Source organism: Aplidium turbinatum, chromosome 1 (genome assembly GCF_918807975.1).
Source record: "Aplidium turbinatum chromosome 1, kaAplTurb1.1, whole genome shotgun sequence".
NCBI classification, from domain to species: domain Eukaryota; kingdom Metazoa; phylum Chordata; class Ascidiacea; order Aplousobranchia; family Polyclinidae; genus Aplidium; species Aplidium turbinatum.
Genome location: NC_137472.1, coordinates 63,989,765 through 64,013,924, shown reverse-complemented (window position 1 = coordinate 64,013,924; position 24,160 = coordinate 63,989,765). Strand labels below are relative to the sequence as shown.

General features: G+C 36.9%; 1 protein-coding gene across 1 annotated transcript in view; it reads right to left on the bottom strand.

Annotated features, from left to right (window-relative positions):
- The window catches only part of LOC145768314 (multicopper oxidase 3-like), a 71,257-nt gene that overhangs the window by 10,416 nt on the left and 36,681 nt on the right, over window positions 1–24,160 (bottom strand). Inside the window, exons 8-12 of the mRNA XM_082579794.1 lie at window positions 21,429–21,545; window positions 20,747–20,946; window positions 9,078–9,276; window positions 8,751–8,945; window positions 4,664–4,803 (exon numbers count right to left, since the gene is read on the bottom strand). Of these exons, the coding sequence (XP_082435920.1) occupies window positions 4,664–4,803; window positions 8,751–8,945; window positions 9,078–9,276; window positions 20,747–20,946; window positions 21,429–21,545 (851 nt within the window). The remainder of the gene's footprint in view (window positions 1–4,663; window positions 4,804–8,750; window positions 8,946–9,077; window positions 9,277–20,746; window positions 20,947–21,428; window positions 21,546–24,160) is intronic.

Here is a 24,160-nt window from a genome sequence, read left to right as displayed (position 1 = left end):
TTGCTGGAGTAGTGCAGTAACTTAGTTACAGCTGGTTTTGTTGCAGTCATAGGTTTCAGATAGACAGAGGAAGCGTGTCAATAGCAAAAGTAGCATCGTTAAACCTGTATCACTGAACAGGGTACAAGTTTAATCCTATAAATGGTGTCTTTGCTGAAATTTTTATGTTTACCATGGACAAATGAGAACAATAGCGTACCATTGAAATTAATTTATTTCGATGCTTTTAGTTAGTTAACTGCATTAAACTGTTACGAAATTACATAGTTAAGCAATATGCACTGAACAACAATGACTTAGATCAGGCAGGTTTGTCTGTCAGTCAATGCAGTGAGGCTCTGCCCCCTCCCTACAATTTTCTAACCACCGCACCTCTGAGTCAATGTGAAGAACTACCTAACACATCTTCCCGGTATACTAGTAGTGTAGCCTACTGAACACACAACGTTGAAGTAGTCGAGCTCTGTTGTAGTAGCTTCTAGCATTCGGACTCTGGATTGGAAGATCCAGTGTTGGAATCGTACTATGGTATAAAAAGATTAGGCAGTGGCTATTTGACCGGCGCCGGTCTTTGAATCTGAAACACTATTTGACCGGTCATGACATCACTAGGCTATACAAGCACCTTTTTCTATTTCAAAGCAAAAGACGAGAAGCGCGTATATAAGTTTTAAATTCGACAATTTTATTCAACTCGTTCCGTGGCGCATGCGATACTTCGCCGGCTTCTATTTTAGAGGGAATGAGTTCGATACTACCCGTAAGCGTTCTTTTTTCTTTTTCTTTAACTAAATTTTGACCCAAAGTGCATTTTTATAGTCAATTTTTAATTTGAGTTGCCTACAGCCCAATTTCTTATGTCTTTTCAAATGTGAGTAATAAAGTTAGAGTTTTTTTAATTTGCTGGAATTTGAGAACTTCTCTGGGTAATTTTCCGTTTGTGGCCGTGCTAACTATTGATATATGGGTGGCGACGATGTCGTCCCCTGCCGATGTCGTCCCCCCGATGTCGTACCCTCATATATCGATTTTTGTACTTAGTATCTTTTTCGTCCCGGACGCGTTAATGACGAAAAATAAAATGATTGATTGATGTGACCGTGTTTGCTGGACGAAGCATTACATTTTTGCTCTCAACAAGTTAGTTATATACAATGCTTCTTTTAAAAAAATGGTAGGCCTAATGGTATGTAAATGTAATGCAACTCAAATTAAAAATTGACTACAAAATGCACTTCAGGTCAAAATTTAGTTAAAAAAAAAAAGAACGCTTCCGGGTAGTATCGAACTCATTCCCTCTAGAATAGGAGTCGGCGAAGTACGGTATCGCACGCGCCACAGATCGAGTTGAATAAAATTGTCAAATTTAGAACTTATATATATACACGCTTCTCGTCTTTTGCTTTGAAAAAGAAAAAGGTGCCTGTATAGTGATGTCATGACCGGTCAAATAGTGTTTCAGATTCAAAGACCGGCGTCGGTCAAATAGCCACCGCCAAAAGATCACTAGGCATGGCAGCTGCGACTGTCTTCAAAATGAGAAAATATTAGGTAGCCTACACAGATTTATAAAAACAAGCTGTGACCCTAGCTAGAGAGTATATCTGCCTTATCTGGTGCTACGCCTTGCCCATGAGTAGCCAGGGAGTAACGACATTTGAGATGCAACTCGATTTTACCTCTGAGTGAAACCTCTGCCGTCAGTTGCAGTTTATAGGCATAGTCAATGCCCAGGACTGTTAAAAAGTGAGAACTAAATAATTGAGTGGTTTATCCAGCTGTGGTGTTAAAACTTGTGGTAGGCTGATCTTTCGTGTGTGACCAGCGTGAATAATTTGAGCAGCAGGTCCAGGGTGGTAAACGATAGACCCTCAGCCCTGTCCAAAGATTGAGAATGAAAAATCCCCATTAGGCTACAGGAAGAGGACCGGTACTTATTACCAGTATTATTCCTGACAATGTCTTATAATACATGTTTTAAACCAATTTAGGTTTTTTTATGCTTTCCTGAGCATGTGTTGTATTTCATTTCATTGAATAACTTGATACTTGGATATTATCCTTGTGTATTTATGATGTGCTGGGAGACAACTGGCGGCTGGGAGACAACTTGCCCATCTCAGTGGGATTAGTGGAACTGATTACAACATATTTTAAAGAAGATTGCTCAGCGATTTATCAATGCTTTGAGGTAACATACATTTATTATTATTTAATTGCCAACACAGATTTTTTAATACCCAACCTTCCCATTCCCGGAAGAACATCCGACACATACTTTGCAAATTTATATATAGCTTATATATAACTTGTGTGATATGAACACCATGCTACTAGTGCTAATGAATTCTATTTCATTGCCTTCTTAGCGATAAGAGTGCGACTATATGAGTGTTTGACAATGTTTGTATTATTTTCAATATCTTAAAAATGTTGAATTCAATTTGTAGGATTCAGCTATCTCCCAGTTTGAAGAAACTCGTTTACCAGCATCCAATAACTGTGTGTTTTGGTAAGTTGTGAATGAGCGTTTGTACAATTTTGACTGATGTACAAGTGAACTTTTGAATTGCTCACCTAAATATGAAGTTGGTAAATGTAAATATGCACTAATTTCAGTCGTCGTAGTTTCATTTGTGCCTCATTGCATCTGCAGGGCCCACTCTTGCCAGTGCAGTGAAGTTTCTCGTATTCATCGAAGGCAACCATGCAATGGAAACCAACTCGTTTTTTTGTAGTGCTGGCTTACTTCTTCTGCTCATATTACGTCTGCAATGTCATATCCAGACAGTGCAGCTGCAAGTCTGGAGTTTATACAGAGGTATGTAAACTTGTAATGTGTTTAATTGTTTATGTTTGAGCTAAGGAATAACAATAATGGAACTCCCTCCTTCACAAAGTCATACCAGTGACAAGCTGGTCTGAAGTGGGATTCAAATCCACGAAGTTCTTGACAGTGTCTCTGTACTGCAGCTAGTAAGAACTGCACCCATTACCGGAGGGATTGCGTCTTAGACCACTCGGCCATCCAGACTGATTATTAGAGGTGTTAAACTGTTAATACTAGTTATGTACGCAAGTTCCAAGCCACAACTCCAGAGGATGACGATTATTCTAAGGTTTGTGGAAGTGACAACGCATTCCGATCAATTTGAAGGTTTCACCACACGATGGTATTGTTGTGTAGTTACAAACATTGCTAAATATCATGGTCAAATTTGAAAAGATCCACTGATATAACTTGTGTTGTTTCCTCAGATACTTTGCTCGCATTGGGGTCATCCGTCATGACAAGAAAAAGTGGGATGTGCACCCTAAAGTACTCCGACTGTGCAACGAGGTTATGCTTCGGCAGGGATGTTTGTTATGAAGATTGAAGCAAGTCAAGAAATTCACTGTTCAGTCGCTGCTGCTTCATGCTTCGCCGAAATATAGCCTCGGCTGAACTCTGCAGTTAAAAAAGCGAATCCACGTGTTCGTGAAACATTAAACAAAAAGCTATACTTGTAACATCTTGAGAAATATATTGTGAAACATTGTCGCCAGTGAGGTCTGCTGTACACAATAAATTTATATCTGCAAATGCACGTGTGTAATATTTACTTGTAGAGAAAGTCATTTTACTCTCATAATGGGGTTTGTCACAAAAACTATTCGGGAAGTCATTTTGCTGCCTGTCCAGAGCAGTAATTTTACTGATCAGAAACATTTAAAAAATGACTATCCAGAGCAGTAATTCTACTGATCAGAAACATTTAAAAAATGACTATCCAGAGCAGTAATTTTACTGATCAGAAACATTTAAAAAATGACTATCCAAAGCAGTAATTTTACTGATCAGAAACATTTAAAAAATGACTATCCAGAGCAGTAATTTTACTGATAAGAAACATTAAAAATATGACTGTCAACGGAAGTAAAAATACTTTCATTACAGTAAATAAAATTACTACTTGGGAAGTTATTTTGCTGCCTGTCCAAAGGACAGTAAAATTTTTTAACAGTGTAGACAAAGCTTGCCAGGCTGTTCCATCTATTCCAATATGGTTATGATCCAATCGCACTTGATTTTGTAAATCACAGTTGTTGTCTTCTCTCGCACTATCGACGTGTGGTTGTTTCCTATTTGAATCAAGCTTCACTTTTTGTCGGATCGAACATACGTTGTCTAGCTTGCTGTCACCACGATTACTCACCTTCAGAGTAGTCTGGTAAAAGTTTTGTAATCGTAACAAAGCCTCTGGACAATAATAAAACTTCGCATATTGGATACACTGCCAGACAGTTGCAGCTTGTGAGTTGTGAAAGTGGGACCGCTTCTTCTCTGGAACTAATCACCCAGAGGATCTATCCTTTTACTAACCTACAGCAGATTCACGGTGTTTCCGGACTATAAACTCATATGATAGATCGTGGCATAAGAGTAGTTTGCAACTCTCCATTAGTTGCTTTAATAAATCAAGTTTTATAGAAGAATGAGCAGATATTATTTACGATTTTTTTCTCTTCTCAAAACTGCAAAACTAATGACAGCCTCCGTTTCCGGCTATAGGCTGCTTCTTTGTGTGGGAGGAGAACCCAATAGTCGATGGAATACATTTCATTTCAAAACAAAATAACGCAAAAATTTAGACTTTTGAACATCTCTAACAACTAATCTCACTTGTCCATGGCAACCACAGCGAAATGTTGACCGTGCAGATGCATCGGGTGTCCGGCATTAAACGTCACACCTTCGTCAAACACAACCAACTCCACCAATCGATTCATTTCCATCTTGATCACATGAGCACATGCCAAAAACTGAGACACAAAAGAAGTAGATAAGATTTTTGCCAAACCCACGTTCTTGGCATGCATGACGCGAGACAATCATGTCCTGACGAACAAAATGGGAAAATATTTATTTCTTGCTTGCAATGATTTAAGCAAAAAAATGTTATGTTCTGCATGCGATAATTTATCCCAAGATGATGAAAGCGAAAATTTAATATCATTTCTGATTTTATCTTTATTCATTTAAAACATTGGCAGTTTGAAGCCATTATTGTTATTGAGCTCAGATTGCTAACTGTCGTAACTATTATGATTATTTTGCTACTTTGAAAGTAAAATTCAAGTAGCAGTTATACAGTTATACACAGGGTGGTAATTTGTTGGTGGTAGATCTGAGTTCGATTCCAAATCAGGTCATATTGAATAGTTTGAAACGGTACCGATTGTGTTCTTTCTTCCATAACACAGTGCAAATAAGTCAGGCAATAATGTAATGACATAGTACTTCTGATGCAAAATTAAAAATGAGCTCCTTGAAAGTAGCAAATGTCCTTTGACAGCTTTGAGGCACGTTGCAATTGGTTACTATAACACCATATTTGTCATATTTGTTTAAAAACTCAAGAAGATTTATTAATTATTAATAAAGAAGTTATGTTTTGTTTATGGTCTCCATGATTTCTAACATTTTGTCGTTTATGTTCTGAAGATGAATGTTCTGAAGGTAATGTTCTGAAGGTAATGTTCTGAAGGTGAATGTTCTGAAGGTGAATGTTATGAAGGTAATGTTCAGAAAGTTATGTTCTGAAGATGAATGTTCTGAAGGTAATGTTCTGAAGGTAATGTTCTGAAGGTAATGTTCTGAAGGTGATGTTCTGAAGGTAATGTTCTGAAGGTGAATGTTCTGAAGGTGATGTTCTGAAGATAATGTTCTGAAGGTGATGTTCTGAAGGTGAATGTTCAGAAGGTGAATGTTCTAAAGGTGAATGTTCAGAAGGTAATGTTCTGAAGGTGAATGTTCTGAAGGTAATGTTCTGAAGGTGAATGTTCTGAAGGTGATGTTCTGAAGGTGAATGTTCTGAAGGTAATGTTCTGAAAGTAATGTTCTGAAGGTGAATGTTCTGAAGGTAATGTTCTGAAGGTGAATGTTCTGAAGGTGAATGTTCTGAAGGTGAATGTTCTGAAGGTGAATGTTCTGAAGGTAATGTTCTGAAGGTAATGTTCTGAAGGTAATGTTCTGAAGGTAATGTTATGAAGGTAATGCTCTGAAGGTAATTTTCTGAAGGTAATGTTCTGCAGGTGATGTTCTGAAGGTAATATTTTGAAGGTGGATGTTCTGAAGGTGATGTTCTGAAGGTAATGTTCTGAAGGTGATGTTCTGAAGGTGAATGTTCAGAAGGTGAATGTTCTAAAGGTGAATGTTGAGAAGGTAATGTTCTGAAGGTGAATGTTCTGAAGGTAATGTTCCGAAGGTGAATGTTCTGAAGGTGATGTTCTGAAGGTGAATGTTCTGAAGGTAATGTTCTGAAAGTAATGTTCTGAAGGTGAATGTTCTGAAGGTAATGTTCTGAAGGTGAATGTTTTGAAGGTGAATGTTCTGAAGGTGAATGTTCTAAAGGTGAATGTTCTGAAGGTGAATGTTCTGAAGGTGAATGTTCAGAGGGTAATGTTCTGAAGGTGAATGTTCTGAAGGTAATGTTCTGAAGGTAATGTTCTGAAGGTAATGCACTGAAGGTAATTTTCTAGAGGTAATGTTCTGAAGGTAATGTTCTGAAGATGAATGTTCTGAAGGTAATGTTCTGAAGATGAATGTTCTGAAGGTAATGTTCTGAAGGTAATGTTCTGAAGATGAATGTTCTGAAGGTAATGTTCTGAAGGTAATGTTCTGAAGATGAATGTTCTGAAGGTGAATGTTTTGTTTATGGTCTCCATGATTTCTAACATTTTGTCGTTAATGTTCTGAAGATGAATGAATGACAAAATAGCATTTCAAATTGGTGAAAATTCAGCATTTTGGTCGTGGATGCCGGGGCAGTAAACCTTAAGCTTCAAACATGCCTTTACATAGTAAAGTTCTGGGTACATCCCACTTACAATTTATAACTAGCCAGTAGAAAAATTATAAAAAAAATTAATTTAAAACGGAAAGTTAAATTTCCCCATTTTTTTTTTTAAATTGAAAGTTTAACCCCCCTGCGCGGGCAGAAGATGCACCCCCAAACTGATGAAACTTTGCACACGTAATTTTTTCATGCATGTGCCACTTTTTATGACTAACCGTTTTTGAATTTCGAAAAAATGTCAAAAACGGCCCACCCTAGTGCACAATACTCTGCAGAAGAGTAGACAAGGGTTAAGGCTGCTATTCGCAAAGTGTCAGCCCTCGCCCCCCAGCTAGGGCCAGCCAGGCGCTTCAGTAGTGCGATGTCATTTTTTTGCGCAGTGATACCAAATAGTGGCGGTATGTGAGCGATCTGTCTATTGTCACCCCAAAATACCTTGGATCGGGCAGAAGGACAGAGGTTTTCCGTTGTTGTGGACATGTAGCTCACAATCAGCTTCCCGATTGTGTAGGTGGAAAGCTGCCGCCACAGTTTTAGTTTCGCTGAATTTCAGTCGCTAGTTCTGGCGATAAGCTGAGATGGTTTCCATGTCCTGGCTCAAGGTGTCTTCTAGATTTTTCCATGACTTTGTGGAGTGGAGAATTGCCAGATCGTCCGCATAAGCGTATTTTGCGGAGACCATGGTTCGTATTTTGCGGAAACCATGGTTGGCAGGTCTGAAGTTCTGAAAGGTGATGTTCTGAAGGTGAATGTTCTGAAGGTGAATGTTCTGAAGGTAAAGTTCTGAAGGTGAATGTTCTGAAGGTAATGTTCTGAAGGTGAATGTTCTGAAGGTATTGTTCAGAAGGTGATGTTCTGAAGGTAACGTTCTGAAGGTGAATGTTCTGAAGGTGATGCTCTGAAGGTGAATGTTCTGAAGATGAATGTTCTGAAGGTGAATGTTCTGAAAGTGATGTTCTAAAGGTGAATGTTCTGAAGGTGAATGTTCTGAAGGTAATGTTCTGAAGGTGAATTTTCTGAAGGTGATGTTCTGAAGGTGATGTTCTGAAGGTAATGTTCTGAAGGCAATGTTCTGAAGGTGATGTTCTGAAGGTGAATGTTCTGAAGGTGATGTTTTGAAGGTGAATGTTCTGAAGGTGATGTTCTGAAGGTAATGTTCTGAAGGTGAATGATCTGAAGTTGATATTCTGAAGGTAATGTTATCTGAAAATGAATGTTCTGACTGTAATGTTCTGAAGGTGAATGTTCTGAGGGTGATGTTTTTAAGGTGAATGTTCTGAAGTTGATATTCTGAAGGTGATGTTCTGAAGGTAATGTTCTGAAAGTGATGTTGTGAAGGTAAATGTTCTGAAGGTAATGTTCTGAAAGTGATGTTCTGAAGGTGAATGTTTTGAAGGTGAATGTTCTGAAGGTGATGTTCTGAAGGTGATGTCCTGAGGGTGATGTTCTGAAGGTGATGTTCTGAATTTTTCTTTTCATCTGCTCATTTAATAACAGTTTTTCCTGCTATCAGCTAATTCGGACACAAATGTTCCTGCTAGCTGTTAATTCGATCTCAATTATCCTGCTATCTGCTAATTCGATAAGAATTTTATCTGCCATATTCTGCTAATTCAATCATATTTTTTTTGCTATCTGCCAATTCGATCACAATTTTCTTGCTAGCTATTAATTCGATCAAACTTTTTCTTGCTATCTGCTAATTTGATCACGATTTTTCCTGACATCTGCTAATTCGATTGCAATTTTTTCTACTAACTGCTACTTCGATCCTGCTGTACAATAATATACAGTGTCTCTGATTGATTGCCTAGAATTGGTTTTATGTTCTGCCTTGCTGAAGGCTGCAATATGTCATACAACAGCAAGACGGCAAAATTTTATGCAATCTTTGTTTAGTTGGGACTTTACCGTTCCATTTGGGACATTTCTTCCTGTTGTTGTGTCACAAAGCATGGAAGCATCAATGTCATCAGGTTGAGTCAAGAGTGGAGAAGGGAGCGGTTTCCAAGTGACATTGTTGATTTGTGGCGTATAAAGGTGATTATCCCGCGGCAATGATTCGATTGGGTAAAGATTGGGGTCGTGATATTGAGGATTATTAACCTGTAAGTAAATCATGACATTGAAAATAAACCAGCATATGTCGTTTTGTGTGAAAAGTGTTTCACATTCTACTGAGTTACTTAAGTTGTAAGAAAATTCATCACATATGCTGTGACATACACAAACACATACCTTTTTGAAATCAAAACCAATAAAGTAAACTTTGTCCGGTGTTCCCTTAAGTCTTTCATCCATTTCATCAACTGTTGTCAGAGAAGTTATGTACAACGTGTCTTCCCTCTCTTGTTTATTCAACGGGTTGAGTTGTACTTGATCTTGTGGTAACTCTGCCGAATTTATCTCATTTCCTAAACCATTTGAGTTGGAATACCTGCAGATTAAGAGTACGTGCGCTACAACATACATTCTGACAGTTTTCCATATAGACGTTCACTACAAATGCTATTTTAACCCTTACAAGGTTGGGCTCCTGGAGTCTTGCTCAGTTTTGGGAGGGGGGGGGGGCTGTCGATTCTTCTTATGCTTTAGGAGTGATATCTCTGTTATTTTTTAAGATGCGGTTTTAAACTTTGGGACTCACTTTGTAATATTATTCACGCTGAGCATATCCGAAAATTAAAACTATGTGAATTTTAGAACTGCTCAAAAACGTTACAATGTTGAGCTGACTTATGACCTTTGGATTATTTTGCGATTAAAGCAATTGTAGCTTGAGTTTACACATTATTTTTTGGTAGAGTAATGAAGGACATGCATTGCAATGTTGTGATTAAATTTTTTTTACATAATCTCAATTTGAATTTATATTTTTCATGCAAAATAATAACTTTTCCCACGCTCAAACATAAGCTCGCTCTTTGACCAAAAGAACAATACTTCATCAATTACATGCAGTAATGAGATTTCTGAATGCGTGTCACACCAATTTGGATTATGATCTTGTGACCTTGGTTCCAAGAACAGCAACTCCTACGCTTTATTAATCGTATCTGTCACTGGCGTAGACCTTATGGTCTCGCCCTCTGCTAATTCAGCAATTTCACATAGAAGCAGTGACGCTAGAAACCTGAGATTTCTTGACTTTTAGTTTTTTTTCTTGCCCCAACTTTTAATCCCGATTATGTTGGTATCGGATAATTGTGAAGTTCAAAATAAACCTTTTGTCACAGCCAGTTATAAAATGCAAGAAATTTCCTGATATTCAATAGCTTGATTGACAGTTAACTATTAGCGAGTGGTTTCATTTTGTGTCTGTCAGTCATAACACGACGGCGCTAAAATTCCATTCTCTACCCAGGCAGCAAAAACCGTCATTTTTACATTGATTCAACGTCAATTTTTCTGTCTGGGTAGGGAGTTGGTCTTTGACGCGATATGAGTCATTCTTTGCTGGCAGACATCAATTAGGAAGGTAATTGATTATTTGCGCAAATTGCTTTGTAGTGCAAAAAGTGCATGGAATACTGTTTGCACAAAAACGGAAAAACAAAATTGATGAAATTCTGTGTTCTATGCAAGAGGACTTTTAAAATAAAATGTGAACTGGGAAATTTGACCAAGAAATGGCGAAAATAGGTCAAACACCGAGTCTTTATCACCTTTTCTACCTAAAATACACAATCACGAATATATTTTGCGAAATAAATTGATTGAAGTGATAGATAAGGCTTTTGACCAACAGCATACTTTTTCCCGTTGTTATTTGATATAAGCCGACGGAGTAATTAGCAATAAGAGAGACGTAGACCTGATGGTCTCGGCCAGTAACTCTTGACGCCAAAAGAAGCAGTGACAGATACGGTTAACAAATGTAGACCAGCTGAAGAAGCAGGGTGGCGTTTATCAAATGCTATTATGTAATCCACGAAACGAACGGAAGATATGCAAAAAAAACTCAGTTTAAATGCAATGTATTGTAGTTGCAACAGCGTCTCTCAATGTAAGTTCAATGTGAACTTGGCTACATACAAGGCTAGTACTAAGAGTAAGATTACCCGATAAAGTCGATGATGCTCTACGTAAACAGAAGTCAGAAAGAAATTCAAAATAAAACAGTTACGTTTCATTAATTAACAGAACGTCACAACGCTTTTCGTCAGAAGGAAAATCTGTAATGCCTCGGGTCATTTTCTTGTGGATTCAATAAGCTCTCTAACATTCACACACTAAAATTCAAACAATATTTAGATTTATTCAAAGTAGTATTTATTATGCGTCAAATCATTGTGAACCTGGAGAAATACTTTACAAAGAATTAGCTGCCTAATGGGCGTTTATGCGATAAAAATGTCAGTTTGGCAGCAAAATATTGATAAGTATTTTGATTTGGTTACAGTAATACCGGACTGCAGCAATTGGCACAAGGCTCTTGCAGCAACGTTTTTCAACTTGATTCATTGGTAAAGCAACTTGTGTTCTGTCAGGTAATGTACACACAAGTTCAGAAATATTTAGGAATATGCAATGAGGCACATTGAAGGTACAAGTGGCTGCACCTTTACAGTTCGATAATACGAGAAATTGAGTACAACGCTAATACAATCATTTCGACGTGGATTCAACATTGCAAGACGATGTAAACATGCGCGGGTTTGCAATTAGATTACTTCTCTTCTCTCCTTGTTTGCATAAAAGTCATAAAATCAGTCGTTGTATCCGTGCTAAAATTCAGCTATGTTCAAACCGCATTATATTGATATTTTCTAAATAGAAAAGGATTTATAAAATATGAATACAATACTGTTTCAGCGTATAAAAATGCTGAATTTTACATCGAGTATTACGATTAGTTTTATGACCCACTTTTTATACAAAAAGGATAGATGATTTTGATAAGCAATCTAATTGCAAAACCGCGCATGTTTACAAGTATTCAACGTATTGATATGTTGAATCAACGTAGCGTTGACGTTGTAGATGCGTTGACGCGGCAAGTATCCAAAAAATAAGCAAACGCAGTAGTTGTCCACCGTGGGGACTTCGCTTTGCATGTGAATGAACCCATCCTTTGGTCTATGATATCGGTGCCACCCTTTGTGAAGTCGTAAAGCTTATACAAGCCTGGCTTCTTTTTGCCGTCATCCTTGGTAATCCCCAATAAAAGTTGCATGGTCGTCAACAGCAACACATTCCTCATGCCAGAACTCTTCGTTTTTACTACATAAGAATGTAGGCTGAGATCAGCCTCACTCGTCTGCCAGTAAATTTCGTACGAAAATTCCTCCCTGCCACTCACTTGCTTCACTTCCAGCAGGGGTATTTCTCTACGTATAACGTTGAGGGTTCCCACTGACGTTATACCCCTGTCAAGCAACCACTGCGCGAGTGGTATGGAGGTGTACAAGCGGTCATACGAAATATTCCGACCTTGAAGGTCACCGTGTTGTTCCAGGCTCATCACCATTCCTTTTACCAATTCTTCTGTTCCACGAACGTAAAAATGAAATGGCTCTTCCTTCGGTTTACCTGAATAGACCGATGCCGTAAATGTGTATGGGAATCTGCTGGCGTTTACCGACTTGAACAGAATGCCATATTTCGTAGGCTTGTTTGGATTATATTGCTTGAAGGCAATTTGTGTCCTCATGGGGTATAGCGTTTCGTCCAACAACAAGTAGTCACCTGGAATGACATGTTTGCCGCAGTTTTCGTTAAACATTTCAAAAACGACTCGAAATGCGGCAAACCGGTCATTCTTCCAACGTTGCGGCCTAGTATTTTGGTCGTCGAACGAAATGTTCGAAAAGAAAAATTTAAAGTGGTTCTTGCTCATTGTTGCACTAAACACGGGATGCCCTTGCAGTTGAATGAACAATACATCCGTGGAATGACCAGCCTGCCCTAAAAGCTCCCGAAAATACGCCAATCCAACAAAGGCCAGCATCTCCTCGTTGTTGGTTGGGCCAAAATAGCAGTACCTGCTATCATCTAAAATTCTCTCTGGCAATTAAGAAATGAGTGTGGCAATTTTTCTATTTGTTTCTTGAACAATAATGTTCAAAATGTTTAAGGAAAAAAATAGTTCTCATGCTTGCCGAGGAGTCTTGGCTTCTTTGGCTTCTCCTCTAACACCAGTTAGGCCAGATAAAATGTTAGTTCGGCCCCTTCTCCCATTGTGCACCGGCCTCGCATTAGACCACGTAATGATGATGCCGTCGTCTTGTCTGTTCTTTGGCTTTTCTACAAAAAGTTATATAAGACTTCAGTGTGTCGGGAAACTCAACATCATCGTAATTGTTCATGTCGAGAGAGGAATCTATGCTGTTCACCAGTCTTTTCGATGTTATAATCCGTCGTGGTGGCGCAAACTCCGGTTGAACATCGCCCATGGAAGGTAACTAGTCGTCAATCTCGATCGGAATCGCTGTTGCAGAAGTTGACGGAGAAGAATCTGCTTCTTCATCTGAATGGGAGTGCCATACATCTTCCAAATCATCCGCCTGGCTTTCGTCGTCAGAATCCAGTAAAACATGTTGCAGTATTTCTTCAGCACTGAATCCTTGCCTTGCCATGTTTTATTTAAAAGTGAAAAGGAAGTAATTTTTTTTTATAATGGCGTTGAAATACTAAAGAGAATGTATAATGAAACAAATTGTTAGTCACATAGAAACTAGTTAGAAAAAAACTGTTACACAGAATTATAGAAGTCGAGAATAAACCAAAACTTTGCAATATAATAAATTGTCAGCCCGTTGTCAAAAATTGTGAAGTTTTGCAATCAGAGGGCACTTTACATATTTACTGATGATGAAACTATATGAATATTATGGTTATCTATGGTGATTCAGATTAGCTTCTTGAGCAATGCTTTCACGTTTATGATAAACTACACGTAGAAGGGAAATCCAACAGGCTTTTGCACAATTTCGTCGTTTAGTGACGTAGATTCGACGAAAGCGGCATAATAATTAGTAGGACTACCTGGTATCAATATTGGCTGTTTTTGCAATGTTGCGTTATGACCATGAACGCCATGTGGCTTGAAAAACAACATTATAACGCTGAATGAAACCATGTGAATGAAACTGATAATCTATCTGATAAAATTATCTCTGATGTAAATTCAACAATTGGGTAATGGTATGTCTCAACAAAATAACCAAATATTCCATCATTTTGACGGCTGGAATGCATTGTTGAACCTAAACCGAAAAATATAGATGCGCTGTTCATCCATAATTTTTGATATTTGTTGATAAGTTTAGTGAAAATAAGCTGTCATTCTTGTTATTATATTGAAAATGGAAAGAGCAGTTTGCAAAACGTCTATACAGTATTACCATGAATGCGGTTTCATCTATTTTGATTGTCCGTTGCTGTAGGCCTACTCAGGCAAGTTGTAATTATCTATATCTCGATGCGAATTTGTGTATTGTTTGAAAATTTTGATGGTGTCCAAAAATCAAATATTATTTACAAAATAACTCGGTCTTTTAGAATATCCTCATACAGTATGTCACATCAACAAAGACTTCCCTGACTTACCAATAGGCCTAACTAAGGTAATAAAGAAACATTCTACTAACGGACAGTTCAGTGATAAAAAAATCCAAATGTTTGATATTTCTTGCAAATGCAAACAATATAAGTTTTTTATAACAAGATGAAGTTCAATAGCATTACAAGAATTCGATCACCATAATTCAAAAAGAACCTTTCCATTACTTGGGCTGATCCTTGCGATTACTCCGCATATGGGTTATGTTATGTACCACTATAGTTCACCGTATTGCCGATTGCCTAACTAAAGCATGAAAAAAGTTGCATCTGTCTGACGTTATAACTTATATTGTTTTCTAAATTCAACTAAAACAGCTATTCGCATTATGAAACAGTTGGATAAGTGCCATACTATGGAATAAGTTTGTTTCCCTATAAAAACTCCTGCCTGCAAAATGATACCATGTTCATAAAACTTACTAGATGTACATAACGCAATATACTTTATGATATTATATTTTCTGATTATACATTTCCAGTCCTTGTCACAGACTGCATAATGCTTACTCATTCACTTTCAATGTAACTGAAAGTAGTTGTTATAAAAAACCTATATATCACACGCGCTATCAAGTAAAAGCGTTCTATTTTACATTGATTGGATTGGCTCAATATGAGATGGCTACTTCTAAACTACACTTATGAAGGCAGAGTCTGCAATTAACTTACTTGAATTTTTGCAGGTGTTACCTACAATAAATAATGCGATTAATTGACTACAACTGTCACACGACTCGGCCAAATCGTGAATATGTCTAGTCAATCAGCGCTGACATAATGCTGGATGATGCATTATTGTTTATTGCATAATTTAGTAAATATTCGTAACTTCATATGTTTGTTATTGTGAGACGAAACTAGGAAGAATGGAAATAGAAATGGATAAAATAAAGGTATTTTTATTCAATGTAAACGCGCTGCCGCGTGTTATTATCTAACTAAAGATCTTTTGCCGCTAGTCTACGTCGATTCACTGTTCTCTGACGTCACGTCCATTTGACAATAAACGATTTCTTTCATGCATTCTCAGTTCAGGTTGGCAGTTACCCGCTTTTCCGTCGACTCAACGTTGCAAGACGTCGCATAAGTTCATATCTTTAGTTTGGTAAACGGAGATAAGATTTTATTGTGACATTGCTACGTAAACTTATATTTCACATGAGACAACTTGACAAGTAATTACACAAGTTTTCACAATTTATGACGAGTTATAGCACATGGAAATGTTACGCTACAATTGCTTTGCGAGGTACTGCATTGCGGTTTAGTTTATCAGTGACAGTGAACCTGGTACAAGAAGCCTCGAATATATTGATTCAACTAAGCCGCATCACGTATAAACGAGGTGGAACGATCGTCCTTTTCACAAAAGCGTGATGTTCTGGTTTATCCTACACAAATGAGAAGCGTATTGCATTTCAAATCTTTACATGTCGACTTGGAAATAAATGTTTACAAGTATATGTGAGAAGCTTTGGGAACATCGACGCCTTTTCTGCTTTTGATAGTGTGTCGGACAAAAGGCAAGATTTGAAACCAAAATCATAATATGTTACAGCGCAGCTTCGACAGTAGCTAAATTTGTAATTATTTAAAAAAGCGTTGTGGCCCAAACAGAGCAATCTAAAAACAGTCCACAACGTTGAATATGTCACGAGAAAGGAGAATGCAATCAAAAAAAACAAGTTGATCACTTTCAATACTTATCTCAGATTTCACATCAAATCTACTCCAAATGACGCTGAGTCATTGCAATAACGTTGTAGCCTATGCTTTGTTTGATTGAAAGGACATCATTGTCTGCGAAAAACAAATTGTCGCTCTAGATCAGAGGTTCACAACCTTTTTTACACCGTGGCCCCCTTTGAAAATTTTGAAAAATCAAAGGCCCTCCTATTTTTTTCAACCTTTTGAAAATATTAAAAAACGTCATTTTAATTAAGAAACTTGTTTATACAGTAACCAGTAGCATGGCCACCTGGAGATGCGGCCTGATTTGTCACATTTTGCAGATTTTGAATACAGCTGCTGCTAGTTATTACATAATGCAGTTAATGTGATAGTTGAGCTTGTTTTTGCTCTGACAATGTCTTAATTGCTGGTTTGGAGGTGGAAAGAGAGCAAGTCGCATGTCATTATTATTATTTTTGAAACAACAGGGAATTAAAGACCATTTCATAAAAATTTGGGCAAAAGGTACTAGTGTTTTTATTAAATGTTAATTAATTTTTTGTTATATGGTGTTAGAGTGGACTTAGAGAGAAGAAATTAAAAAAATTATCACATTTTTCCATGGCCCCCTTGATAAAAGCTCATGGCCCACTAGGAGGCCTTGGCCCCCACGTTGAGAACCCCTGCTCTAGATGCATTGGCACCAAGTCTTGTGTTTAAATTTACGCAATTTCAACCGCAAGCGACGGTAACTCATCGTATCAAAGTTGAAGCTTTTCCTGTATCGACGTCGCTTATAAGCCGTGGTGAGAACAAAAGGTCCACGCAAACAGACAATTTCCTTCACGCTGTGAAGCAGTTAGCATTAACACTTTGCTCCTCAAGGGGAGGCCAGATTTGGCCCCCCCCTCATATTTCCTTTGATTATTTGAAGCACAGTAACGCCATGCACTTGGTTTTTCTTGACTTTTCCTAAAATTGCCAGGCGGATCTGATGATATTAAATTTGATGCTAAAAGTTGTGTAGTTTTCTTGTAAATTCAAGATTTTGGTGAATTTTTGCTATTTCTAGCTCACTTCCAGCAAAGCGTGAAATGGATTACATTGCGATAACAAGCCATAAGCTCATAATTGCTTCGTGCATCGATATGCGCGAGCAGAGAGAAACGTCCTCTTGTTTTCCTTTGTTTGGTTTGACCTCAATAATACAAAGCGCGTTATTTCTTATGCCACAAAAGAAAAGCCAGTGATCACAAAGCTGTTAATTAGAAACAATAATAGCAAACGTTTTTTGCGTTATCAGCTCTACAAAGAAGAATAGCAATCCACGATCAAAATAGTAGGCTATGTAGGCCACAAACTATTCAAAACAGTTGTTTCAAGCAGATAATATTCATTGACGAATAAAAAACGTTACAATAAGTAATCTTCTCTTGGGTAAATGCACGAAAACCTGGTTTCGAAATAAACGTTCTATGGAAATGCTCTCAGTGACAAAACTTGCAATTCAGGAAATGTATCACCGCAAATGCTTTTGGGAGAGGCCAAAGAAATGGCGTTTTTGCAAACAGTAATTGTGAGATACACTCAAAATTATGAGATAGGCTCCATTTACACGTAGCAGCTAACTCGATGGCTACATGTCCCTTCCCTCTTTATGTTGCCTACTTGTTGTTATGTCCTGCATTTTTGTTTCACAGCGCACTGTGTGTTGTTCCAAAGAGCGCAAAATAAAGATGATAATGCCTCATCTACATTACTAAATATTTTGTAATGTAGAAGAGGCATAAAGCTAGGCGTCACATCAGATAAACAACAAATCAGCTTTTTTCATCATTGATTCAACATCTGAATACGTTGCGCCAATGTATAAGAGGTCGGCTATTGTGAAGACCCGCCATTTATAAACGATCCGATTATACCAAAAGTGAGACAAACTAGTGGATCAAAGAATGAATAAACAATGCTGAGAAAACTAAATCTAGGTGACGAACAATACCGATGTCTTCATTTATCTTGGAAAAATGCTGCCTAAACTTATCAACAAAAAATACAGTAAATAACGGCAAGGACCCGAAAGCAGAATTTTCTCGACTTTAGCATGAATGTGGTCAGACATCTACAGTAATAATTCCACACATACAATAACGGGCACTCAACGGCTGTAAGATACATAATAATCAACCTGGTTCTGGGTCGTTTGTGTAACAGCTTAGGTTAGGGGAAGACACTACTTGAAATGATGCACCACACAAATTATTTTCAATGAAGACTGAGTCTAAAAACCGATGTGGATTGTGCTGCACAATGACTTCAAGTTTCGGACAGAAAAGCCACAAAAATATCACGATAAAAATAAAGACCTTGTGGGAAATTTTCGAGAATCATAACACGATGCAAATACCATAAACGCGTAGTTTGCATGCTGCTCTAAGCTGGTCGGCAACCACAAAGGTAGACAATACAGGCAGTTTATAATTCGAACAACGCAATAAACATTATAAATACGTAAACCGACAATTTTCTTTTACAAACGTTTTATGTCTAATGGTAAATTTTCCACCAACAATTTTTTGTGAAGCACTTGCAAACCACGGTTTTGTAAAATAATTCATCATTATTATCTTTTACTTCTCGGATATTGTAAAACGTCATCAGCAAAATCACAAAAAATAATTTTATTACTTCAATGTAGTAGGCCTAAGAATTTTTTATAGAATTGTAGCCACGTTGTTTCAACAAAGAAGCCATTTTTTGGCAATACAAAGTTATAGAAAATAATTTGCAATCCTGTAAATGTTTGGAAAGAATCTAGGAAGTCTTCTCACAATCTGGCACAAAATGATTATGTTTATTGTATCTCTGCAATATTTTTTACGACAAACTTTGAAGCTTCGTTATAATCATTTTTATCTTTGAAGTCAAAAGTTAATTTTTTTTTGGCCAGAAACATAATCGCTGCCTTGCTGATGTTGTCGCCTTTACGCGTATTTATTGTGTTTCAAACAATGACGACCCAGTCAGCAATCCAGTCCTTTTACATTGATTCAACATTTGTAAACGTTAAATTTATGTAGCTTTGTTGACTGTGGGTATTTCACATTTCCCTTGTTTACGCATGTTGATCAATTCGCTGTTGCATTGTTTCGACGCTGGCGAACTAAAAATGTATTTTCAAATTGAACTTAGCTTTGTTGAGGTAAATGCTGTATTGTTTGTGGATGTAATTTATGAGTCATGTTTATAAACACTCGTAAGCGAAATGAGTTATGATGTAGCCTGCATGATATTTGTGATGCGACTTGACACAAATCCACAATTTCAAAAGCACGTAATTTGAACTTAGAAATTTCAGATAATTTCAACAACTTGTTCAATTGTCTTCTCTCTACTAAAAATATTCATACTACAAACTCAATTGTAGACCTAAAATACACAAACGAAGATGTAAACAGCTATTCAAGCAGGCTAAGCTGTTACTTATGAGAAGTTTGGTTCCATAAAACTAGAAGCTAGCCATGAGTTTGGGAATGCATTAGTTTAGGACAAAAATGTAAGACAACAAACACATTTTTTTTTTCAAATTCGTGTAACAATATTACTCTGATTGTAACTATTTTAGAATCAGTGAGTAGCTTACAATAAGATTTGCTCGCAAGTCGTAAGTAAATCTTTATCAATGCAATGATTCGGCACACCGCACACACACTTCGTGCGTTCGATCGAGCTCTTTGTTATTCAGAACTTTGCATGAAATCGGATTAGCACGGTAATTAAATAGCGGCAAGATAAATCAAAATTGTCGTTTTTGGGTACCTTTGCAAAAATTGAAATATCAAGTTTAACATTTAAAATTTTAAAATAATGACTTTTCAAACTTATAGACAAATGATTTTTTTTCACACCAGTGCAACTTCTGTTGAAATAGCACCAGCGGATAACACGTAACAGCTGATTGAATTCTATCCAAAAACGGGCCCCCCCCTTGAGCAGTTAACTTCCAAAAAAACGTTGAAAAGCAAAGGGTTAACGAGACATGGGCCAAATTAATTACTTTCATCCAGCTGGTGGGAAAATTTTGAACAAGAGATAATGAAATATTTCAGAGGATGTGCTGAGAAATGCCTTATATCTCTCAATTTATAACCTTTATTCGCTCAAAATTTCAGCTCAATAGAGGTGAATGAAAGTTAGGAAAAGTCAAGAAACCTCGTAGTCGCAGCCTCAGTGGTTTTAGAGATACAAATGTTGATGCAAAAAAGTTGAATTGACAGCCCCTCCAACCTTCAAAGAGTTAAACGTCAAATAAACTTTGCTGCCAATCGTTTCAACATGGAGTTGGTTTACGTCATAATTTTCAGTTTGAAAAAAGTTGCTGATTGAAGAGCAATCAATCAATTTGCTACCAATCGTTACCTTACCCCTCACCCTCGCTCTTACTATTCGAGCTCAAGAATGAAATGATCTCACAATTTTTTTCATCCTAAAAATGGTTGAATAGCCTAATCCGGATTTCGATGATTCCTTGACCTAACGTCATTTATGATGTACAGTAAATGCACCTAGATTCATTGTAGTTCTACTGCATGTTCATGAAAATTTAAACAGTAATTTTCAAATAGCAATCCAATAACAAGAAAGTTATTATTTAGGAAAGTTCAAATACTAACTTGAGAATTGCTGTTTGAGAGTTGGATTGACAATCTGCCATGCCTTGCACTTTGATTGTATACGATCCAGCGTTCTGATTGGCGGAAAGAATGAAGTCGAATCGTTCACCGCCATGAACAACCAATGACGATACATTTAGTCGATTGACATCAACACCGTCAGTAGCTATTATTGTCATCACGTGAGAGTCGATTGTGATCTAAAACGCATTCACATCACAAGGCAAGAAAAAACATCTATTCTACTTTATGACACAAAACACACACTTCTACTCTTTATTATGAAATAGAACACATTTTAAACACACGGTGTGACATTTCCAACTTTATCAAGTGAAATTCCAAAACAAAACTTCATTATCATACCTTTCATTAAAGCTTTTTAAGATTTAACCGTTGATCTGATTAGGATGGGTAGTATGATAACATATTCAAAGCAAAGTAAACTAAATTTTATATATTTATTATTTATTTATATCAGACAAGATTGTCCATATTAAAGCCAAAACACAAAAAACACAATAGTTTTCATTTAGTGTGATATTGTCTACTTTATGTGGACTAACTGAACAGTAACAATAGCAAAACGTAACAAAAAACATTAATCTGTTCTTGGATACATCATCAGGTGGCTTAAAGATGATGCTGAGTATGTTCTATTATAAGTATCTCAAGGACTTACCTCAAAAGGGCAGAAAACGATCGCCCCACTGATGATGCGAAACCTGTACCTCAGTCCTCGCTCAACCTCGAAAGTGGTTAAAGGTGTGTTGTACATACTTCGGTTTACTGTGTAGGTCTGTAAGAAAAAACATTAAAGGTTTCAGAGCGGTAAAGAGACGCCTGTTCTGGTATATCAATTGAGTCATTGTGTAAGCTATACAGTAGTATGCGTTGCAGCACGTATCCAATTGTTCAACAATACGTTTCGTACTACAGTAGCCTATACGTAATACGTATCTACAGTATATATCTGAAACTACTTAACCCTTAGAAGGTTGGGCTCCTGGAGTCTTGCTCAGTTTTGGGGGGCTGTCGATTCTTCTTATGCTTTAGGAGTGATATCTCTGTTATTTTTTAAGGCACGGTTTCAAAATTTGGGAATCACTTTGTAAAATTATTCACGCTAAGCATATCCTAAAATTAAAACTATGTGAGTTTCAGAACTGATCATATACGTTGAAATGTTGAGGTGACTTATGATGGTAATTGCAGCGTGAGTTTACACATTATTTTTGGTAGAGTAATGAAAACATGCATTGCAATGCTGTGATTAAATTTTTTTTACATAATTTTGCATACAGACAATTTCCTTCACGCTGTGAAACAGTTAGGATTAACGAGACATGGGCTAAATCAATTACTTTCATTTTTGAGCAGTAGATTATGAAATATTTTAGAGGATGTGCTGAGAAATGCTATATATCTCTCAATTTATAATCTTTATTCGCTCAAAACTTTAGCTCAATAGAGATGAATAAAAGTTATGAAAAGTCAAAAAATCTCGTAGTCGCATCCTCAGTGGTTTTAGAGATACAACTGTTGATAGAGAAAAATTGAATTAAAGCCCCCCCCCCCAACCTTCAAAGAGTTAATATTATTTTAATCATCAATTTACTGTTTTTTTTTTCGATTATCTATCTCTTCAAATTTTCAGATTGATGAGTTATTATGGCCAGGGCTGTTGAGTCAGAATCAAAGTCACGGGGTCGGAGTAAGAATTGCAAGGATCAGGAATCCGGAGTCGGAATCATTCAAAACGGCCGACGCCGACTCCGGTTTGATACAAAGCGATGAACAATAAAAAAAAATTTGCAATTTTTTTTAAAATATTGTTTCTGATGCTCTGTATTGCACTTTAAATTTTTACCAGAATATAAGTATTTGTTTATGTCAGTTAAGTCGTCATTTCAATTTCGATCACAACAAGTGAAATTAAATTTTATAAATATGGAAAATGATAAAAACTTTAAAAAGAATCTGGCAACCTTCAAAAATATGGCAACAATGAGTCCAGAATCGGAGTCGGCCAGTTATAAACCAAGAATTCGAATTCGTATAATTCCGTGGTTTTTAACGTTTTTCCTTGTTGACACCACTTTGAAGCCACCAATCAGTTCTCGCACTCCCTTTTGAAATGATTCAAAATTAATGCCGTTTGGTTGTGTAATTAACAAAACTATTGTGTTTAATTTTTACTTATATAACCGACAGTGAACTAATTCAATACGAAATCCTTTCCTCTTCCGGGTATCTGAAAGTTTCTTTTTTTATCTTGATGTGGATGGATGGTCATTTTATTTTTGTTTGGATGCGAAACGTCGAAACACACATAAAAAAAAAACTGACAGTGTGCATCCAATGAGAGAGTGCGAAAGACCGTAGCCCTGAAGGCGTAGGAGGTCGTCGAGTCTGCACTCTCTCATTCAAATAGTTACACAAAAGAAAGTATTGCGTTGTTAACATTGTTGCAAATTGACACAAAAAGAAGAAGGAAGGAAGAACAGAAAAAACAAAACAAATACAGATACCATAGGCATACGAAGCCGAGCAACGTGATCAAGTTTAGCATCTTCAAGTTTATTACATTTACATAAACATAAAACTACGCAACAAATTAAGTATCGAACGTTTTCGACATCACAAGATGTCCTCTTCAGGAATAACATACATACAAATTAACTACATCTGAAAAAAATACAATGGTTAACTAAATCTATAAACAGAAAAAGACAAAAAACTGCGCAGTACTTCTGACTAGCTCAAACTAAACGATATAGGCTCCACGAGAATCAAAGGTAACTGCATCAAAAGGCGTTAAACAGGTCACATGATATGGTAAAAAGGCAAGGTGCGAAAAAACTAATTTTAAAATACAGAGAGCAAGAAAGACGAGCCGCAAGCATACAATTGTCTGTTTAAAAGTGGATTGTGACGTTTTATGTACAGGGCTTCCAAGATCTTAGTTTGATACTCAGACCTGCCTCTAGACATGATCTCAAACTGCTTGATAGAAACGTTATTTTGGCATTCTGTACATGAAAAAATGTGATCTTTAATTGCGCTTTTCTGTATAGAATTCAAATTCAGGTGTTCCCCAGCTCTAGTCGATAAATGTCTTGTTGACATACCGATGTATGTCAGGCTTGCATCACGCAAACAACTGAATTTATAAACGACATTAGAACATAAAGCAAAGGGCGTAGGCGACTTCAGCTGAAAATATCTGCCTACTTTGAACGTTCTATAAACAGGGTAAATGTCACAATCAAATTTCTTTTTGACAATTTTAGCTAGATTTTTTGAAAATCTTACCGAATCTTTTCCCAAGAATGGTATATCAAAAAAGTTGCTAAAATCGTCTTCTTCGGGTTTATCTTTCGGTTTCGTATCCAAAAAAGTTTTTAATATTTT